Below are 20,532 nucleotides of genomic sequence, written 5' to 3'. Positions count from 1 at the left end.
ATATCTTCCCGTTGAGTGAAATATTTTATAATTATGAGGTAAACCTCTTTGACTCTAATAATGCTTTTTGCTTTGCCGTCTGTCCTCACCCACGCGGGCCCCGTTTCTCCAGCATTCTTTGGTCCGTGTTTGCATAACATTCCTCACGTTTTCACTTTGAATCTTCCTTTATGCTTGTATATTAGATGTATTTCTTATAAACTGCTTCTAGCTGAATGTAAGAAAAAGTCTAGTCTGACAGGATTTGCTTTCCAAATTATCAGTTTAGTCTGTTTACCCTCAGCATAGCTGCTGACGTGCTCTGGGTCCAGTTGGACTTCCCCTGACTTGTGCTTTCTGCTGGTTTTACATCTTCTGCTGTTTTTTCCCTTTGTTTCTTACTATTCTTTTAGTTTCTTTATCCTTTTTACTTTTTATCCTATTAACTTGGAAGTTATAAGTTCTATTTCCATTCTTTTAGAGACTGTCCTAGAAATCTTACCATTGTCGGAAGTTAAAGTTAGGGCAGGGAGCTCAGAACAAGTCAGCTTTCTTGTTCCTTCCCAACTTACTTACTAGCACTTTCTAGTGTTTTAACACAATGTTGTTTTTCTTAATTCTACAAATTAGACATTATCATGTTCGTTTTACGTATTGGATGGTTTTTGGAGTTTATGTTGTGTAGATGTGCGTCGCGCAGTAGACTTGCTCTACGGAAAAACAGGCTCTTTCTTGCTGAAGGAACGTCTTTTCTACGTCCTTTCATTGGGGCTGTTTCCCCTGAAAAATCCCTCTGTCTTTTCTCTTCTGAAAGAGAACGTTGCTGGGCTTGTCACTGGAGTCTGACAGAACTCTGAGAATAACACGTCGTTTCCCGGCGTCCACCGTTGCTGCCGGGACGCCGGCCGCCAGCCCCTCGTCGGTTCTGTGTGACTGTCGTGTTTTCGCTCGACCGTCGCTCTGTTGGTTCCTTCCTCACCTTTACTTCGGCTCTGTGTGTCTACTTGGGTTTCATTCATCCCCTAGATGTGTGCTTGTTATCACTACACGGTAACCACTTGATTGCTCCTTTTCTTACTTTAGTAGTGAAAGATACAAAACGTATCATTTTAGCCATATCTGAGTGCAGTTCAGTAAGGTTAGGGGCACTCAGTGTTGTGTGCTCACTGTCTAGCTCCAGACATTTTTCATCATCCGAAACAAAGGCTTTGTCCGATTAAACATCTCTACCCGCCTCCTCCCAGCCCCCAGCACCCACTGCCTGACTTTCGAGCTCTGAGTCTGGCCTCTCCGGTGCCTCCTGTACACGGAATCGCTTGTTGTTTGTCGTTTTGTGTCTAGACACTTGGCTCAGCGTGATGGCTTCCGAGGTCATCTGCGCTGTGGCGTGTGTCAGAATTTCCTTCATTTTTTTTTTTTAAAGATTTTATTTATTTATTTGTCAGAGAGAGAGAGAGAGAGCGAGCACAGGCAGACAGAGAGGCAGGCAGAGGCAGAGGGAGAAGCAGGCTCCCCGCGGAGCAAGGAGCCCGATGTGGGACTCGATCCCAGGACGCTGGGATCACGACCTGAGCTGAAGGCAGCTGCGTAACCCACTGAGCCCCCCAGGTGCCCCAGGATTTCCTTCGTTTTTAAAGCTGAATAAATTCCAGGGTGTGTGTGTGCGCACACGTGCGCGTGTTTGGGGCGGGGCTTCGCCCACTCGTCTGTTGATGACCACCTGGAACACTGGGTGCCTTTCCGCTGTTGGCCGTTGGGAGCGATGCCCCCGTCCCCCGCTGTACACGCCTATCGGTCCGAGGTTCTGCTCTCGGCTCTTTTGGGGTAAATGCCTACAAGTGCAATCGCCAGATCATCTGGTAATTCTATGTTCAACTCTTTGAGAAACTGCCACTGTTTTCCAAGGTAAATATACCATTTTATCACAACCGTTAGTGCATGAGGGCTCCATTTCTCTGTATCCTTACCAATATCTCTTTTTTTTTTTTTTGAAGATTTTATTTATTTATTTGACAGAGAGACACAGTAAGAGAGGGAACACAAGCAGGGGGAGGGGGAGAGGGAAAGACAGGCTTCCCGCTGAACAGGGAGCCCGAAGCGGGGCTCGATCCCAAGACCCGGGAATCATGACCTGAGCCAAAGGCAGGCGCTGCCTAACGACTGAGCCACCCAGGCGCCCCCCAACACTTATTTTCCTTAAAAAAAGAAAAGCCATCCTGACGGGTGTGAATGTGTATCTCCCCGTGGTTGGATTTGCATGTCTCTAATGATGAGTGATGTTGAACGGCCTCTCCTGGGCTTGTCGGCCGTCTGCACGTCGTCTTCAGAGAAACGTCTGCTTAAGCCTCTCGCCCACATCTCACTGGGTTATTTGCTCGCTTGTTGCTGGGTTGTGAGAGTCCTTTATGTGTTCTGGTATCAGCCCCTGAGCAGGTACATGACTTGCAGGTCTTCTCCCTCACGCTGTGGGCTGTCTTCTCACTGCTTCGGTGGTGCTCTCTGAGGTATAGGAGTTCTGTTCTTTCCATGGAGCCCAACTTCTCTATTTTTCGTTTTGTTGTCTGCGTTTTGGGTGCCGTGTCCAAGAAGTCCCCGCCGGACCCAACACTGACATTCCCCCTCGTTTTAAGATTTTCGTAGTTCGGCTCTTACAGTTCCGAGGGGCTCTCGCATTCTCCGGAGGCAACCGGTGGTCGTTCAGAAATGAGCGGGACGCACCGGTGGAGCCGTGTTGGGCGCTTCCGTGCGCGGCTGCTGTCGCCACATCCGAGCTCCTCCGCCCCTGCAGCCCGCGACAGCTGTCATTGCGTCCGAGCCCCTTTGCTAGGACACCTGTGGGCTCTGATAACGTCTTTGTTTTCTGACACGATGAGACATTCCAGCTTCGTTGGGTGCATTTTCTGCCTCAGACCCGGAATCAGCTGTTTCTCAAAAAAGTGCTGACCCCTCCTCCCTACTTGGAAGCTAGTCTGGACACAGGCTGCTCCTGGCTCTAGGGTGGGTTCTCTAGGCCCATGCGGTCGCCGGAGTGACGAAGCCCTTTCTTACACGTGTAAGAAATTCACAGGGAAGCTTCCATTCGGGCCTGAAGCCCATTTCCTTAGTGTGAACTCACACCCCCCTCACACCCCTGTCTTCCACCCAGCACCGGCATAATGCGTCTGTTTTTGTCACAGCTCCCACGTGCCCGCTTCCGAGGGACGCCGCCAGCACTGTGGCCACCAGAAGTGCCGCCACAGGGTTTGCTTCCTCAGTCTGTGCTGGGCACCTGGACACGCGCAGACACCGCGCTGGGCTTTCGTGTCCCTCCGGTTTCCCCCCCTGTGCCGCTCATTGTTTCATCTTTGGATCTTCAGAGATGGCTTTTTAAATTGTAATTTTGTTTGCAATTATGCAAAATGTTTGTAGGATTCTAAGACCAAATCTCTCCAACAAGGCAATGCCCCAGGACTCAGGCTGTGGGACCTGCTGTTTGCTCGGGTCCCAGACGGGGGCAGCTCTGGGGGACGGGCGGGAGGTGCCTAGGGAGGACGGGGCCGCGGGGGCAGACGCAGCCCTAGTTGCCAGCACCAGTGCGCCCCTCACCTGTCCATCTGCCTCCTGCACAGGTTGCCAGGCAGGAGGGAAGGATCATCTTGACCTCAGGGCTGCCGTACCACAAGGTGAGGGCCCCGAGAACGGCTCCCACCTGAGCCTCCTCTTTCCAAGGGAGCCTCAGCCTGGCCCCTGGCCCTTGGGCCACCCCGCAGATGGTTGCGGGGGCTGACCCGGCACTGTGGTCCCACCCTGGGGGGGCTAAGGGGAGGCTCTTGGCCCCTGAGCTGGGGGAGGGGAGGTTCTGGGCCTGCAGCCCAACCGCCTCACTTGCATGCAGCTCCGGGCCCAGGTCGGGGCTGGGCGCTGCATGTCCGTGGACTGCTCCCTCAAGGCCCGGCAGCAGGCAAAGGCCGTGCTCAAGCATTTCAACGTGCGCGTCACCCCTGCCGACATCTTCAGCCGCTGCCAGGTGAGTCCGGTGCATCCCCGGCCTGCCTTGGGCTGGTGTGTGAGCCCTGGGCTGTCGGGGAGCTGCTTCCGTGACGGGCAGGACCCAGCATGTCTCTGGCCGACCGCAGAGACCACATGCTTTGGGGTTTGTGTTCCTGCCAGCAGCAGCCACCCGGACCCCACGTTTCTTCCTCTTCCTCCCGCCCCCACTGAGGCCAGGAGGTGGCAGAGCTCTGGGGCTGGCACTGCCAAGGGCACAGCTCACGTGGAGCGCCTGTTCCATCCAGGCTTTTCCTCCCGTGTCCAGGGCCGGCCTCTCACCAGGCTTCTGGGTGAAGGAAAAGGAGCCCATGGACGTTGCATCTGGTTGGGGGCGGGGTTCCCATGTTCAGAGGGCAATGTCCACGGCCACAGATGGCCACTGGGTCTGTCTCAACATCTGGAAAGTTCTGGGTGAAGAAATCGCCAGGTCAGGGCAGCCATGTCTAGGGTTAAGTTTGGGGTCTGGGGCCTGGGTACCATCTGCTGATTGGGCCAGGGAGGGGGCGCCTGGGAGCTCTGCCCTCTGGTAGCCCCCCCTATGCCCTCCGGCGGAGTGGGAGGTGATGCAGGCTGGGGCCTCCGTCGGCTACAGCGGACAGAGGGCCTTGGGGTCAGTCCTAGCACGCTCCTGTGGCTCCCAGTGCAGTGCTGGCTAGTCCCAGGATATTTGGGGGGCAGGAGCCATGACAGAACGCCATCCTCCCCAAGCCAGGTGGCTCGGCGGATGCCGGGCCTCCCATCCATGGTGCAGGAGAGGCACGACCTCCAGCGGGGCCCGTGGCACCTGAACCCATGGGGCTGAGTCAGGAGATTTGCAGCCCCTGCGGTGTCTGTGTGCGCCCCAGGACAGGCATGCAGCGGAGTGGGAGGGAGGGGAGAGGGCCCCGGAGCCAGGCCTCAGGAGCAGTCTGTGCAGATCCCCTGGCCCCCAGCCCGCCCGCACGGACAGCGGACGGCTGACCGACCCAGTGGCGGGAAGTGCGCCGTGGGGCCTTTTCCTTCAGTGAGCTCTAGGAGGACAGGAACCTTGTCTGCTGCCTCTCTTTGTCTGTGCTCAAGCCGACAAGTGTTGTAAAGACCCCAGGACGTCCGGGACGCCTGGGAGGCATTTTAATGAGCTTTTCAGAGCCTCTGCTGCTAAGTTTTCTTGAGAAAACAGGAAGTTGGGTAGTTGGGAGGAAACCCCCACTGGCGCCCCGGGAAGCCTCATGCTGGGGAGCAGCCTGACCTCCTTCGGGCCTGTGAGGGCATCAGGCCACCACCCTCCTGCACAGGGAAGAGCGTCCCCGGCCTCGTGGCCCCGTCTGTCCTGTGCGTGCTGTGCCTCCTGGCCCCAGAGTCGGCAGCCCGCAGGCTGAGGTCCCCCCTGCCCCGCCAGCCAGGAGGGGCAGGCTGCAGGCTGCTTGAGAAAGTCTGGGGGGCTGCCTGCTGTCCGCTTAAAGGCCAGGGTACAGAGCCGCACCACCGTGATAGGGGACCAGCCAGCGCCCAGGCCAGAGAGGGAGCACTCAGCCACCCCAGGACAGAGAGAACCTGTGGGGGGTGGGGCGTACGGAGGTGCTGGGGTCTGTTCTGGCTGTAGCGGGTGGGACACATTCGGGGGCCCTGACGATCGGGTGGGAGCACCCGCTGGGTCCAGAGCACCCGCTGGCGCCAGAGCAGAGGAGCGGGACCAGATTCAGGATGCGGCGTGAGGCTGTGCTGGGCGCCTAACCAGTGTGTCTGGGCTCCTTGGGGTCTGGTCTGGAGGCAGATGCACCGGGCTGGGGAAGGGCATGGAGAAGGGGAAGCCTCAGCCCCCAGCTCCCTGCTCCTCTGGGGGCTCTGCCCAGCAGTGTCCCCACGAGGCCAGCCAGTTAGGATGGAGACAGCGTCCACAACCTGCGACCATGCAGCTGCGCTGGCCCAGATGCAGAAGGCAGCCTCCCTAGTACCAAAAGGCACATGGGGCTGGAGGAGTGCGGTGGGGTCCCAGGCAGAGACCTGTATGTGTGGCCACAGGCAGGGGCTGGCCACCGCGTGGGCAGCCAGCAGGGGCACAGGTAGGAGGCTGTGTGTTGGCACCTGCTGACCTCTGTCAAGAAAAGGCCCGGGAATGCCTGGATGGCTCAGTAGTTAAGTGTCTGCCTTCGGCTCAGGTCATGATCTCAGGGTCCTGGGATCGAGCCCCATGTCGGGCTCTGCTCAGCAGGGAGCCTGCTCCCCCCCCCCCCGCCTGCCTCTTTGTCTGCTTGTGATCTCTCTCTCTGTCAAATAAATAAATAAAATCTTTTAAAAAAAAAAAAAAAAAGAAAGAAAGAAAAAGAAAGGGCCCTGGGAACCTTCTGGTCCTGGGGTGGCCCATGGCCTCCATCAGAGCTCAGTTCTACAAGAAAGTGCTCTGGCTGGGCCCCAGGGCAGGACCCTCCCTGGGCCCATGAGTGTGCATAAGGACCCGAAACGCCAGCATTACTGGGCCTGGTGGGCCGAGAAGGGGTCTCTGAGAAGCCAGAGTTTCTAAATTTGGACCCAGCCGTAGTCACCAGGGAGGCGACTGGGAAAGGGCTGAGCTCACTCAGGGTCGGTGAGCTGGTAGAATTAGAGCCTGTTCTCAGGCCAGACACCCAGGTGTGCGGGCCAGGGCTGTGTGAGCCCCAGGTCCAGGCAGGCTCCGGCCACTTTCCCTCCGACGTGCTCCCAGAACCCCTCCACCATGGCATTCCCAGCTAAACCCAAGGAACTCGCCCTGAGCAACAACCAGGAACGGCCAGCCTCCCCCACTCCCAGCCCCGTGTTGGGGCGGAGGGATGCCATTCTCAGGGCCGGGCAGGGTAGACCAGTAGCGAACCCCAAGAGGCACAAAAGAGGTGCCCCACGGACACTCCATGGGGATAGCCTGAGGCTCAACACAGTGACGAGCTTGGCTCCGTGGGCTCCATGTGGTTCTGTGGGGCTCCGTGTCCTTCTGTGGGGTTCTGTGGGGCTCCATGGGGCTCCATGTGGTTCTGTGAAGCTCCGTGTCATTCCATGGGGTTCTGTATGTTTCTGTGGGGCTCCGTTTCATTCCGTGTCATTCTGCGGGGCTCCACAGGGCTCTGTGTCATTCCACGGGGTGTCGTGGGGGCTCCGTGTCATCCTGCGGTGTCCCACGGGGCTCCGTGGGGCTATTGGCTTGCAAGCCCATTGAAGCATCTGAAGGTGCTGTCCACTGACCAGCAGAGAGCACCGCACTCAGGACTGACCCCGGGAGGGCCTCTGTGCTTGGCCTTCAGGGCCCTGTCCCATGCTCTGGCGGACCTAAGCCCCAGCGGGTGGCTCACGGCCTCCGCCGCCCCTGGCCCCGGCTGGAGCGGGCGGCCTCCCCGGAGACCTCCCACTGCCAGGCTGACTTTCCATTTTCCTTCCCTTCTTCATGCTATTTTAGTGCCATTCCCAGAGGGAAAGCCCGCGGCACACACAGCATTCCCAGAGCGCGCCTGGCCGCTCTGTGGGCTGTGCAGGGGGACGGGATAGATGTGCGGAGGGAGAAGGCCCAGGCCAGGGTTGGCCAGCTGCCTGGCCAGGGGTCTGTGGCCACGCCTCACCCTCGCACCCCTGACCCCAGGCTGCATGGACATGCCACGTGGCATGTGCTCCGGGCCCCACGGTCTGCCTTCTGGGGCGTCTGCCCGTGAGGACAGCGTGCCAGGGCCAGAGCCAGGTGGCGGAGGCCCAAAGTGGACAGGGAGATGGCCCACCTGCCCACACCAGGGATTTGAGGGGTCTCACAGGGGGCAGGATAGTGACCCCTGAAGCTGGCGACCTGGGCCTGGGATTGTCCATCAGGAACATCCGCCAAAAGGACATTCCCAGTGCTGTCCACCATGGGAAAATATTTTATCAAAGAAATATGAGTTAAAAAAAAAAAAAGCCTAAGTACGAACCCCTGACATGGCATAATGTCTATTTTTACTGTCCCTCTGGTCCCCCTCCACTGTGGTGGGGAGCAGGCCATGGCCCCGTGTGGAAGTGGGGGAGGGTCCTGAGAGTCAGTGACGTTGGCCTCCGGAAGTGGGCACCCGGGAGGGGAGGCCTCTGCGGACGGTGACCCTGCCTTAGGGAGCTCTTGGGTGGTGCTGGCTACCGGATCCCCAGGAGGGAGATGGGCCAGAGAGGAGCCCACAGTTGGGGGAGGCCGGGCCTTGGGCTGCAGCCTCACAGGCACCCAGGAGGCAAGAGGGCTGGTCAGGGACCCTGGGACAGAGGTGGACAGCAGCCCAGACTGACCCATGACAGGGGAGGGATGCAAGCAGAGGGCTCCCAGGGCCTGGAGGGGTGAGCAGGACTCCAGGGCGGCCACCCCCCAGCACCCACGCCTGGAACCCAGGGCCAGCCGCAGCACCTGTGCCTGGGCCTGTCCCTGGGCCTGCAGACCCTCCCTCTGTCCTGATGACCAACTCCAGACCAGGGACCGACAGGAAGAGGGGCCACAGCCACTGACCCCGCCCCTCCCCAGCCTTTGTGCTCTGTGGCCCCCAGCCCCGTTCCCACACTCGGTGCCCTCAGGGTCACACAGGCACAAAGGCTGGGGAGGGGTGGCCACCACTTTCTGCGGGGAGAGACCCCGGCCCGCTGGCTCTGAGGCTGCAGGAGGAATGGCCGCGGGGACTCGGCAGGAGGACGGGTGGGACCAGCTGGCATCCGGCTGCCGCGCTGCCGCGAGACATCAAGGACAGTGGGACCCACCGGCGGGTTTTGGCAGGGACTGAGGCCAGCGTGCCCCAGACTCAGGAGTTAGCCAGGATGATGGTCAGCAAGCCCAGCGCGGTTCCCAGGGGAGGCTGGCTCCCGGCTCTCCCCACAGCTGGTGGGGCCACCCCTCTGGCCTCCCTCCCCTCCAGAGAAGCCATGGGTCTCAGCCAGAGCCCCAGCCTCTGTTCCCACCAGATGGCCCTGGGGCATTAAGAACTTGGACCCCATTACTGCCCTTGGTCTGACCCCGGCCACTTCCAAAAGATCCTGGGCCTGCCTGACAGCCACACCTGCACCGCTGACACTGAAGCTCCCAGTCCATCTGGCTGCCAGCTTCATGCGGCACCCTCACCCACAAGGGGCGCCTGGTCGTGTGTCCTCACCAGGCCCTCTGCCCCTGCCCGCCCCTCGCTGGGCCATGTTGTCCCTTGGAGTGGCCTGGGCTGGGAGGAGGTCTCAGGGCTGGTTCCACGCCTGTGGCCTTGAGACCCGCTGCAGCTGCTCGGGGCGGGCACCTGGGGAGGCTGGAATGAGAGTCCGCAGCCCGGCCTCGGCCAGGTGCCCGGCCAGCACCTCGCTCCTTCCTCCTTCTCCGTCTGCCCGTGTGGCCGGCGCCCCAGGACCCAGCGGACAGTGATTCTGTGGTCCTGACGGCCCTTCCCCCCGGCAGTGTGGGGTCCCCTCTGGACAGGGCTTCTCCGGCTGCACCGCTGAGTGTTGACACATGTCCTGTCCACTTTCAGAAGGGGTTGACAGGCTTCAAGTTGGAGTTCAGAGGGCGCGATGCACCGCGGGTGGGACAAGCCCCCACGCCAACAGTGCTCCCAGCTGCGCGGCGGGTGGGAGGGGCAGGAGCCCAGGTACGCGAACATTCGGGGCGGGTGGGGGGTGGGTGGCCCGGACAGTCACAACCATGGCCCCCGTCAGGCCACTGGAGGTGTGGGCGAAGGACAGCAGGAAGGCTCCCCAAGCATGCGCTGACTGCCTCGGGCAGAACGGTGCAGGCCTGGCCATGTGGGGCCAGGGTGTGATCTGGGCTGGTCAGCTGAGGTCAGAGGGGGAAGAGGCCGGGCAAGGCCGAGAGGGCCCTGTGGGCACCCTCAGTGTCACCCTGTTGAGTGACTGTCCCAGACTCCTCCAACAGGAAGACAAGGCCTGGCGCCCAAAACATAAAGTCTGGAGGTGCGGCCGTGTCTCTGGGGACCGAGGCCCTTCCCCTATCTGTGCCTCCGAGGGCTGCTGTCACGGTCCTACTGCCCGAGCCCCGGTGCTATCCAGAACCCTGAGGCAGCCAGGGGCAAAGCCAGCCCCAACCCGGCCATTCACCAGCCTCTGAAGAGACAGGGGAAGCCGGACCCCCTGGTGCCTTCCATGGGGCGAGGAGCCCTGCATGCAGCGAGGCCTCCCGGTTGGCAGGAGGAAGGTCCCCCCGCACAATCTGGGGGACCTCGAGGCTTAGGGAGAGAGCAACACGCCCCCCCCCCAGCCAGGGTGGGGGTTAGTGGCAGGTTGAGACACATGCCCTGATGTCAGCACACCGCAGCCTGAGGCTAAATCATGACATTCAAATGTCAGCGTCCATAAATAGTTTTCTTGGCCACAGCCCGCCTGTGTTCCCACATGGCCCACGGCTGCCTTCTTGGGCACCCACGGGCCCTTGCAGGGGAATGACCCAAGCCATGGGCCCCGGCTGGCATCTGATGGGGGGAGGTGGGCGCTCGTCTTCATTTTGAGCAATTGCCAGCCCCAAGCAGAAATGGGGCCCCGGAACCAGGGGCAGCCAGTGCCTTGGTGGGCCGCGTGGGGCGTGGATGAGGACAGGAGTGGTCTGGTTTCCACAGACCCACTGTCCACTCAACCCAGGGTATGGCAAGACAGACCTGGCTGGCCTCAGGGCTGCAGATAGAGGAGGCCGTGGGCGGCCGTGGATTGGGTCTGGGGGGGCGGTGTCCGCCAGGCAGTGACTGCTCCTTCCGTGTCCTGATGAGGCCGGGACCAGCGGATGGCCGGCCGGGGCTGTGCGGCATATCCCCTGCCGGGGCTGGGGAGTGGGCTCTGTTCCCCTCCCCCTCACCGCCGGGTAGCCCGTTCACTACCTACCTGCTGAGGTGGGGCCTCTGTGCATGGGGCACATTCATAACAAACACAGACCCCAGAGGTGTCTGAGGGGAGATGGGCATCAGAGAGCATGAGACGGGGCCAGCCAGAGACAGGAGGGGCCTCAGGATAACCCTACAAGGGAGACAGGCCTACCCCGCCAAGCCCTGCACCCCTCCCTGGACGGGGGGAGTGGGTGGGGAAGGGTCTCGCAGAGCATGGGGGAGGCAGGCTCTGGCAAGGACAGCTTCTTCCTCCCCCAAATTGGAAAACCCATTTCAAGGCACAGGTGGTGGTGGAAGGGGCCATCTTTCCTGGCCTGACTCAGTGGCCCCGGGCGGAGGCAGGAAGGAGAAGGGCCAGGGGGCCCCTGCCCTGAGATCAGCCCCGGGTCATGCTGGCTCCCCACCATGCTGGGCTCATCATACTGTAGCTGCTTGGCACCTGAGCTCCCACTCTCTCCACCTGGTCTGCCAAGCCCCAGGTTGGCTGTCACTTCCTCCAGGAAGGCCTCCAGGCTCCCAGCCGTGTCCTGGAACATAGCACTTCCTTTGGAGGAGTACTTTGGGGCTGCTCTCTCCCTTGGCTGGGATCACAGTGGGGCAGGGCTACTGTGACGCTCAGGCAGGTTTAGACCCCGGGGTACAGGGCTTGGGGTTCCAGACCACTGCCTGCTGTCTGAGGGCCTGGCTCCACTTGTCTAAGGTAGCAGGACAAGCAGGACTGCTCCCTAACTTTCTTAGCCTGTCCCCCGTTGCCCCCCGCTGCCCCAGGCAGGAGGGGTCCCCCAGCCCCCCTCACCCTGGGTCCTGGCGCGGGAAGGCAGGCGCAACCGTTTGCTTTTGAATCTGGGCCGGTGTCCTGAGTGGCCCTTTCAAAGGCCGGCCGGGGGCGGGGGCCGTTCCCAGGCGCGCCCCGCCCTCCCCGCCCGCCCCTCCTCCCGCTTTCCCACGCGGCCCAGCCGCCGGCTGGTTCTCACGGCCCGCTGCCCCTCCCCCGTCTGGGAACGGCTGCGCTGCGCCCGCCGAGGCTGGGGTGCCCGGGAGCCCCGGGATGGGCCGGGCGCCGAGTGGGGTTCCTGGAGGGGGTGCCACCCCGGGGCAGCTGAGGTGGCCCAAGGGGGGGCAGACGACAGCCCCCCAACCCCCAGGGCCTGAGGCTGGAGGACATCCTCTGGCCGAGGTTCTATGTGATCTAACCCAGGGCGGGTGGTGACAGCCCCCCACACCTCACAGAGGGACCTAGGGGGCCCTGGCTGTGCCTGCCTTGTGCCTGGGGACAGAGAGCACTGACGGCTCACTGGGGTCTCCCTGACACGGGAGTAGGAGGTGGGGCTTCTGTTCCTCTCCCTACAGCCGGGAAAGGCGGGGCACGCGTCCTCACAAATGCGCAAAATGTGACTTCAGGAGACAGCGATGGCTCCTCACACAGAAATGTGTCCCACGCGGTGTCTGAAATTCACATTTAGGGCCCAAGTTATCCCTGGCCCCTTGGGGGTGGGGAGGGGCTGCTGTGACCTTCCCGTGTCGGGCTGGAGGAAGCCGGCAGCAGGACGTGGCCACCTGTCTCGGCCCCGAGGCTCACACCACTTAGCTTGCCCACCCGAGGGAGCTGGAGCAGGGGCTGTCCCCCACCCAGCTGTTAACACCCTGGCCTGGGTTGTCGACCCCACTGCCCCCACACAGCGGAGTCTGCACGTCCAGGTCCTGAGCGGGCCCTGGGCTGTGGCTGGCACAGGGGAGGAGACGCTCCCAGGAGCTGCGGTGCCCGGGGTGGGGAAGGGACGCCCTGCTGGAAGCCCACCGGCTCGTCCTGCTCTGGCCGCCTTCCGGGCTCGGGCCTGCGAGCCTCTGAGGGGCCTGGGGGAAGGGCTGTGGGCCTCCCATGTGTCCCTGGCCGGAGTGACCTGGGCAGGCAGTGCTTCCCGGGCACGCCCTGCTTGTCATGCATGCTGTATCCTGGATACTGTGTCTGTCCTGCCCGGGGCTTTCTTCCCATTCCACTCACTGCCCTTTCCTCTTCCCTCGCCGTCAGAGTGACCTGCAGGCTCAGGGATGTCCGGGACCTCTTAGGAGCCACGGCTGCAGGGCCCTTGCAGCTGGTCTCCGGCAACCCCTCGTCCACCCTGCAGGCCTGACCACAGCGCTAGGCTGTGGTGGGGGGGGGTCTGGCTCCAGCGGCCAGGCGACACCTCCCTCTACGCCAAGGTCCCAGACCCGGACTGCCAGCCTGGTAAGGCTGCTTCCGCCTGAGCCTGTGCCCTCCGAAATAGTCTTGTCCTCTCCCCACCGGCTCGGGAGGTCCTCTCACTCCCATAGCAGCCCCTGGAAGGAGCTCGTGTGCTTCCCAGCACGGGCACACAGCCTGCTGGCTGCTCATACACAGACACACTCCCGGGGCTGGGGAAGCGCGGGAGGTCCCTCCACTCACCCTGAGACACCGTCACACCAGTCCTGTGTCCACACCGCAGAACGCCCAGTCGCACGCACTCCCACTCACGCCTCTGGCCACGGCTCACATGCAGACACACGCTCAGTCGCTCTGAGGCCGGGTGCTCACGGGAGCAACAGCTGCAGGCCTCCGGCCCACCCCACAGGCCCAGGGCGGACCCTCCCAGGGACTCGATCATGCCACACACTTAGCCCCTGTAGCCCCTGGCCCCACAGAGGGGAAGAGCTGGGCCCAGGAGAATGGACCTTCCTGGACCTGGGCACGGGGCAGGAGCTGGAGCAAGGCCCCCGGGAAGGCTGCCGCCCCACGTCACGGACATCAGAGGTGGCAGCCACCGGAGGGCTACGAGTCTGTGGCACAGCGAAGAGCTGTTATTGTCGTTTTTACAATTTTGTTTATTTGAGAGAGCGCGCCCACCGAGCTGGGGCGGGTAGGGGGCAGGAAAGGGAGAAGCAGGCTCCCTGCTGAGCGTGGGCTCCATCCCAGGACCCGGCATCCCGACGGGAGCCCCCCAGGCGCCCCTGGAGAAGGTTTTAAAACCCAACGATAAGGAGTGCCTGGGGGCTCCTGCTTTCAGCTCCTGTCGAGATCCCGGGGCACCGGGGTGGAGCCCTGCGTCGGGCTCTGGGCTCTGTGAGCCTGCTTCTGTCTCCCGCTGCCCCTGCTTGTGTTCCCTCTCTCACTGTGTCTCTCTCTTTCAAATAAATAAAATCTCTAAAAAAACAAAAACCTCCAAATGGCCCCAAGAAGACCAGTGCAGCATTTGCAGCCACGCACTCCCCCCCGGCTCCTGGGGCCTGGCCCTTCTGCCCCCAGCACGTGCCCCCGGCCAGTGGGACAGCAATGACCCCCCACGGATGTCCCGTGCTCCTCAGCTGTGGGCCGCCCACGACTCTGCAGATCCCCGGCCCCTTGGCCTGTCTCCAGTGGAAATCCAGCAACATCCCAGGCCAGGGGCCGCAGGGTCTTCACAGCAGAGCTGGCTGAGGCGCTCATCTTGGAGGAGGGTCGCAGCCCCAGCAGCCGTCTTGTACTTGGAGCGGGGAGCTGGTGTGGACGGCCTCCCCGGGTGTTGCCGGGACAGTGTGGGAGAGCGGGGTGTGCAGTGGACCCAGGCCTCAGAGCCCCCGCCCCGTCCGGAGAGGTGTCAGGCCAACACCCCAGGCCGGGGGTCTTTCATCCCGGCCCTTGGCCATGCACCGGCACCATTTGTTGGGGTGGCTCTGGGTGGATGAGAGGGTCAGGGCAGACAAGCCAGCCTGGGAAGGCCTCAGGACCTGCCCATCTCAAGGCAGCAAGTGTGGACAGTGAAAGGAGGCGGCACCTGGCAGGGGCCAAATGGGCAGAAACCACCGTGGGAACAGGGACACTGGTGTCCTGTGGCTGAGCTCTTCCAGGGCCCCCACCCCCAACGTGAGCATCTGAGATGCTGGCCGCCGTAGATGCGCTCTGGGAAGGCGGGAACGGGAGCCCTTCTCGGTGACAGGCTGGCTTTTCTAGGTGGTGGGTTGAGGGGACGTTGATTTTCTTCTGCTCTTTTATGTTTTGCCATTTTCCTAATTTGCTCTAAAGGACCAAGAAATGACTGATGACTCTAAAACATATCACAGCCTCTGAGCCGAAGCCCCCTTTGGCCCTGCCTGTGGGGTCAGAAAACCCCAGAACATGGCCTTCCCAGGTCTGCGTAGATGGGACTGGTCCTTCCATCCCTCACCGGGCAGGGGTGGGAGCCGCAGGCGCCGGTGGGACCGTCTGGAGCTGGAGCCCGAGCCTGGGCAGCACTTGCCATGAGGCAGGAGTAAGGTTGCTAAAACCCAACCCTTGCTCGGAAGAGTGGCGACCGGTGACGGCGGGATACAGTGTGGCCCCAGGCCCAGTTCGCAGATGCGCCAGGTGCCCCCTGGGCAGGGACAGGTGGTCAGCCTCCAGTGGGGAGCTCAGGTCACAGGCCTGGCTGCTGGCTGAGGCCGGAGCTTCCCCCACAGCCTCCTTAAGAGTGGGCCCTTCCGCTGGGCTCCTGGCCGGGGCAGGTGCCTTCCTGCTGCCCCGCACCCTGGGGAACGCGGGCTTGCTCTCATGCGCCCTGCCCTGAGGAGCCCCAGGTGTGGCTCCTGCCCACCCTCCTCCCTCCCTCCGGGCACCCAGCAGAGCGCAGCCCTGAGAGGGGCTGGCAGGCTCTGGGCAGTGCTGCCTCCCGGCTCCTCTCCACTGTGCCCCTCTGGACCAGCTGTCCTCTGGTTGTGCACACCAGACCCCCGCAGGCCCACACATTAGGGCCACGTGTGTGCAGCCTGTGCGCCTGGGGCGGGTGGGTATTCAGAGGAGGTGGGTGCCCAGAGCAAGTGGGCATCTGGGAGGGGTGGGAACACAGACATTTCCAGGGACATGGAGCTCGGGGTGGGCGCTGTGAGCTTGCCTGTTGCTCAGCTCTGCTTCTGTCGGCCACGACCACTCCCACGGGTGGGTATGGCTGTGATTCCTGGGCTTGGAGCTGAGAGCAGACCCGCTCTCGGGCATGGCTTCCCACACCTGGGAATGGACCCCTCAAAGTCCCCCGCTGCCCCCTGCCAAGTCATGGCCTCAGAGGAGTGGACAGCTAACCCAGGTGCCTGCTATAGCCTTTCCTCACATGCCCGAGAGCCCGGAGAGCAAGCCTCCTGGAGGAGTGACCAGAGCAGGCCTCCCCCCCAACACCCAGGCCCTAGCGGGGAGCAGGGGGCTAGAGAGGGCGGGCCTGTCCAACTCCATGCCCGTGGGCCCCGCCAGTCCCCAGGACCAGTCCCCGCTGGCCTCCCAGCCCCCAGGAGACAACGTCCCACCTGCGGTTTTGTGTCCCTACCTGAGGCGGCTCCCGGGACAGAAGGAGTTCCCCGAGCTGGCGTAGGTTCCCGGCAGCGGTAGGCGCTGTGGGAAGCAGGCAGGCAGGTGGACCCCCGGGACAGGGAAGCAAGAAGCCTTCCCGGCCACTCCGGCCCCTCTCACCGGCCGGGCTCCTGGGGTGGAGGCCAACCCTGCCCTCAAGCTCCCGGACTGAATGGGATGCGTGGGACCTGGCCTCACTCACAGGCACCACCCAGCCCCTGTCCAGGGCCTCCCCCAGGACCCCCACTGCTGTCTGCCTAGACTCACGGGCATTCCAAAGCTCGGGTTTGTATGTCCCCCAAGGAGGAGTGGGCGTGGCTAAAGTCATCGCACCCCACTCTCCTGGGGTCCGTGTGAGGACCTTGGTGTGGGGCCCTCCTGAGCCCAGGGCCCTGTGACTGGGAGCAAGTTACTCAGCCCTTCAAGAAGCCCCCTTTCTGCGGAATGAAAGGGCAAGGGCTCTGCCTCTGTGGTTTTGGGGAGGGGCCTCTGCTGGACTGGCACCAAGCCCATGACCAGACACGCGCTAGGCCGTGAGCCCCAAAGGGCAGGGTGGGCCAGCAGGCGGACCGGCGAGGGTTGCCAGGCCCCGCGGTGGGTAGGAGAGGCCCTCGGTGTTGGTCCTTCCTGCAGATGGGGAACACGTCGCAGAGGGGTGAGCGTGCAGAACCGGCTTTTCCAGGTGGAGGTGGGGGGAGGGCAGGGCCTCCCAGGGCCCTATGGGGTGACAGCAAGGGCCCCGACAGTGGGCAGCGGCCGTGGGAAAACCGGCCCCGGTGGTTCCCGAGGGTGGGGCCAGGTCCTGGGGATGGCACCGGCCGTTTGTCTGGGTGCAGTGACTCAGCACTGGAGCTGGCTGCCCCGCCCAGGTGTGCACACCAGGCCAGGTCCCGGGGAGGGTCCCACCCCCTCACCCCCCCACCCCCCACCTCCCACCCTCTTGCCGCTGCTCTGTCCCTCTCAAACCTGCCAGCTCCAACCCCCCGGGAGGCCTGCGCAGGGAGAGGGGGGGCCTCTGTGGTGGGCAGCCCAGGGCAGCAGTGGAGGCTCTGCTGCCCCCTAGTTCCCACTCCTTCCCCAGGCAGGCCCCCCACCCTAGGAAGGCCCCTGGATCCATGACCAGGAAGCCAGGTGCCCCCCCGCACCGTGCCCCCCACAGACTCCCTGGGCCACAGGCCGGCCCAGCTCTGGTTGGCAGAGTCGGCCAGGGGGAGGGCAGGCCCCCCAGAGAGGCAGGAGGAAGGGTCCTGCCTGGGATCAGCCCTGACCCAGCCCTGCCCCGGCCTCCCAGCCGAGGCCACCGCACCCATGCTGCGCTCCCAGGCCTGGCTCCTGAGGCCGGATGTGGAGCCATGAGGCCACAGGTAAAGCCAGCTCACAGTGTCGAAAGGCCCGTGGGAAAAGGGCGTGTGGGGGTGGGGGGGTACCGCCTCTGACGTGGGCACACCCTGAGGCTGCAGGGGCCCGTGGTGCCGCCTAACCACCCACCCCTGGGGGCCATGACATCCAGGGCACTGGCCCGGCGCCTCCGGGAGGGGCCGAGAGGGCTCCCCTGAGTACAGATCATGGCCCCCTCCCCCCTGAGGCCTGGGAACCCCCCAGGCCCTGCTCTTGGCTCCACTCCGTCCTGCTCTGACGTCCGGAAGGGCTGTGACCGCTGTGCATGTCTCCACGGGCACCTGTGCCTACCGGCCTGCGAGCCTGGTCTCTAGGGACCTGGGCCCTTCTGCTCTCCCTCAGGGCCCTGCCCACCTCAGGCGGGAGCCCTGGGGTCCCTCACCCTGTCAGGCAGGACCCACCGGAAGGCAAGCCTGGGGCAACTGTGTGGGGAGGGCAGGATGGCCCCCAGAAGCCCCCGCCTCCGCCAGGGTCACCGTAAGGCCAGCAGGGCTGGGCTCCACTCCTGACAGGGGCCGGTAGCATGTTCTAGACAAGGACCCCAAACAGAAGCAGAACTGGCTTCCTTCTTGATCCCTCACAGATGCGGTGCCCAGTGGGGACCGTCAAGAAACAGGCACCATCAAAAAACACAGACACTGAAATGGCCTGGCTCACCCCAAGACCAGCGGAGGGATCAGCCATAGGGCTGTTTACCCCGACCCTTTAATGCTAGACTCTGTGTCCCCCACCATGCGGAGCCAGCCTAGGCCTGCCTCACTTTGCCCTCGAGACTCGGGGGTTTGGGGAAAACAGCCCAGGTGACAGCAGAGTGCCACGGGGTCTCAGGAGCTAGAAGAAGCTATCCAGGGTCCACTAGGATCCAGAGCAGTCAAGGAGGGCTCCCAAGAGGTGGTGTGCCCTGTCTTGTGGAGACGGGAAGGGATGTGTCATTTGTGTCTGTGAAACCCCCGAGCCAGACCCAGAGCTGCAAGGGGCACAGCCTGACCTCGGCACCCCTCTGTCCCCAGGCCTGTAACTGCGACCAGTACCTGAAGGTCTCCAAGGAGATGATGAAGCAGCTGGTGTGGCTTGGCAGCCAACGGGAAGTCCCTAGCAGCACAGGTGTGTGTGCCCCACGTGGTTGGCCTCGGGCTCCGTGGGGGTCTGTGGACAGTGGCCCAACAACGGGTACTCCCAGGACCAAAGTGCACGTGTGGCCAGGGACTGGGGAAGGACAGCACATGACGAGCTAAGGTCACAGGGACCGGGGAGCTCCGACACTCAGCATCCCTCTGGGGTGGCCTCCCCCACCCTCTGTCCGGGAGGCCCTGCACCGGGAGCACCCACGCACCCACGCAAACCTCTCATGCAGAGACACCTGCACGCTCGCGGGCCAGCGCACACGCACCTGTTCCCTCACACACGCTGTGCACATGTGGCATCTGCTTGCACACCTCCGCACCCCGGGCGCTTGCCACTGTGTGAAGGTAGTCTAGCGTGGACGGACAGCAAGGAGGGCAAACCCCAGAGGTCCCCCCCAACACCCAGCCAGAGGCCCAGCCTCAGTTTCCGTGTCTGTGAAACGAGAGGGTGCAGAGCAGCGGGAAACTCTGAAGTGGCTGCAGGGTCCTGCGCGTGCCCGGCCATACCTATCACTGGCACCTCCGCCCTCTGGAGAGAAGGGCCCCGGGGAGGGGGCACCGGAGGGAGCCTGGCTGCTGCTCCCTAGGCTCTCGGCCCTTCCTCGTTGGAGGGCAAGGACGGGACGGGGACATGCGCGTCTTGGGACCCTCTCTGCGGGCTCAGCCTGAGGCCCGGGGCCTCTCCAGGATGCTGACCTCCCCACTTGTTCTTCCCGCCTCCCTCTGAGGTTTGGGGCCAGAGCGGGGGGCCACCCACTCTTCAGGTGAGCCATCGTGATGGCCTGGTGGGGCCCCAGCAGCTGTCCTCTCTCCGCGGGGGGGGCCAAGGCCCGGGCAGGGAGGAGCCGAGCATGCGCAGTGCCATTCGCTGGCGCTGGCGCGGGGCTGCGGTCCCCTCCAGCCATCGGCCCATCCCGGTGTGCGGTGGTGGGCAGCCCTCCCGAGGGCCACCTGGTACCTCGGGGGCCTCCAGGTGGAGGCTGAGACCAGCCAGGGCAAGCTAGGGAGGTCGTGGCCTTGCTGGGTTCCCAAGGGCCGTGGGGCTGGGGTGAGGGGCTCGTCCCATCAGACCCGCGCTGCCGCTGATCTGGAGCCACGTGGGAAGGTCAGCGGAACCCAGGAGGACCCTTCTCCCGCGCGCTGGCCAGTGCTCCTCAGCCCTCACCGCCTCGGCCTGGCCAGCTCCCCGGCACCTCCCTGCGCTCCTAGTGGGGATAGGAACCCTCTCGCGGAGTCAGGAGGTCGCATCCCAGGGTCTCTGCTAGCACCCTGAGCTCCAGCAGTGCCCCTGGGCCCCCGCCCCCGGCTGAGGGCTGTTAGGAAATGCGCTCCCCTGGCAGGGGCTTATCTGCTCATCGCTGCGGACGGTATGACCCCGCCCCCAACCGCCAGTTCTCAGGCCCCCAAGTGCCCTAATTGGCCAATCTCACGCCCAGAACTTGTTTCCCAAGGACCTTTGAGCCCCAAGAACATTCCAAGGTGTGCGTTCCCATGGGAGGGGCCCAGGCTGGCACCAAAGCCCCTTAGCCCCCTGCCCTTTTCCCTTTCTCCTAAGGGTGGGGGCAGGGGCTGGGTGCCTGAAGGCGCATTGTGGGCCCTGGAGCTGCCAGGCCCCCTCCTTAGGACAATCCCTGATGTCCTTGATTGATTGGCAGGTGATGAGGCCAGCCCCAGCGCAGACTTACAGGAGGCAGGTGAGCCCTGGGATCACTCCTTGAGTACACAGGGCCCCACCCCAAGCCAGGGTTTGTGCCCCGACCCAGTAGAAAGGATGGTTCTGTGCCCTAGGTGAGGGGTGGCGGCCAGTACCAGCGGGGAGGGCCAAGGGTCCACGGGTAAGATGAGGCAGAGGGTTGGGTGGGCGGGGCAACACGGGGAGGAG

The 20,532-nt window shown here is 63.0% G+C and overlaps 1 protein-coding gene across 5 annotated transcripts in view; it reads left to right on the top strand.

The window, feature by feature from the left end:
* The window catches only part of EXD3 (exonuclease 3'-5' domain containing 3), a 78,421-nt gene that overhangs the window by 53,276 nt on the left and 4,613 nt on the right, over window positions 1-20,532 (top strand). Inside the window, exons 19-22 of one of the 5 annotated variants that reach the window (XM_082696409.1) lie at window positions 3,588-3,641; window positions 3,854-3,985; window positions 18,537-18,630; window positions 20,306-20,344. In XM_082696409.1, coding sequence (XP_082552535.1) covers window positions 3,588-3,641; window positions 3,854-3,985; window positions 18,537-18,630; window positions 20,306-20,344 — 319 coding nt within the window. Of the gene's footprint in view, window positions 1-3,155; window positions 3,542-3,587; window positions 3,642-3,853; window positions 3,986-18,500; window positions 18,631-20,305; window positions 20,345-20,532 lie in introns of those variants that run through there. The other 4 variants (XM_082696408.1, XM_082696410.1, XM_082696411.1 and 1 more) reach the window with 4 other exon arrangements.

This window comes from Mustela nivalis (genome assembly GCF_964662115.1).
Source record: "Mustela nivalis genome assembly, chromosome: 13".
NCBI classification, from domain to species: Eukaryota; Metazoa; Chordata; class Mammalia; order Carnivora; family Mustelidae; genus Mustela; species Mustela nivalis.
The sequence above is the reverse complement of the archived record's forward strand: the minus strand, read 5'-3'. Positions and strand labels throughout refer to the sequence as shown.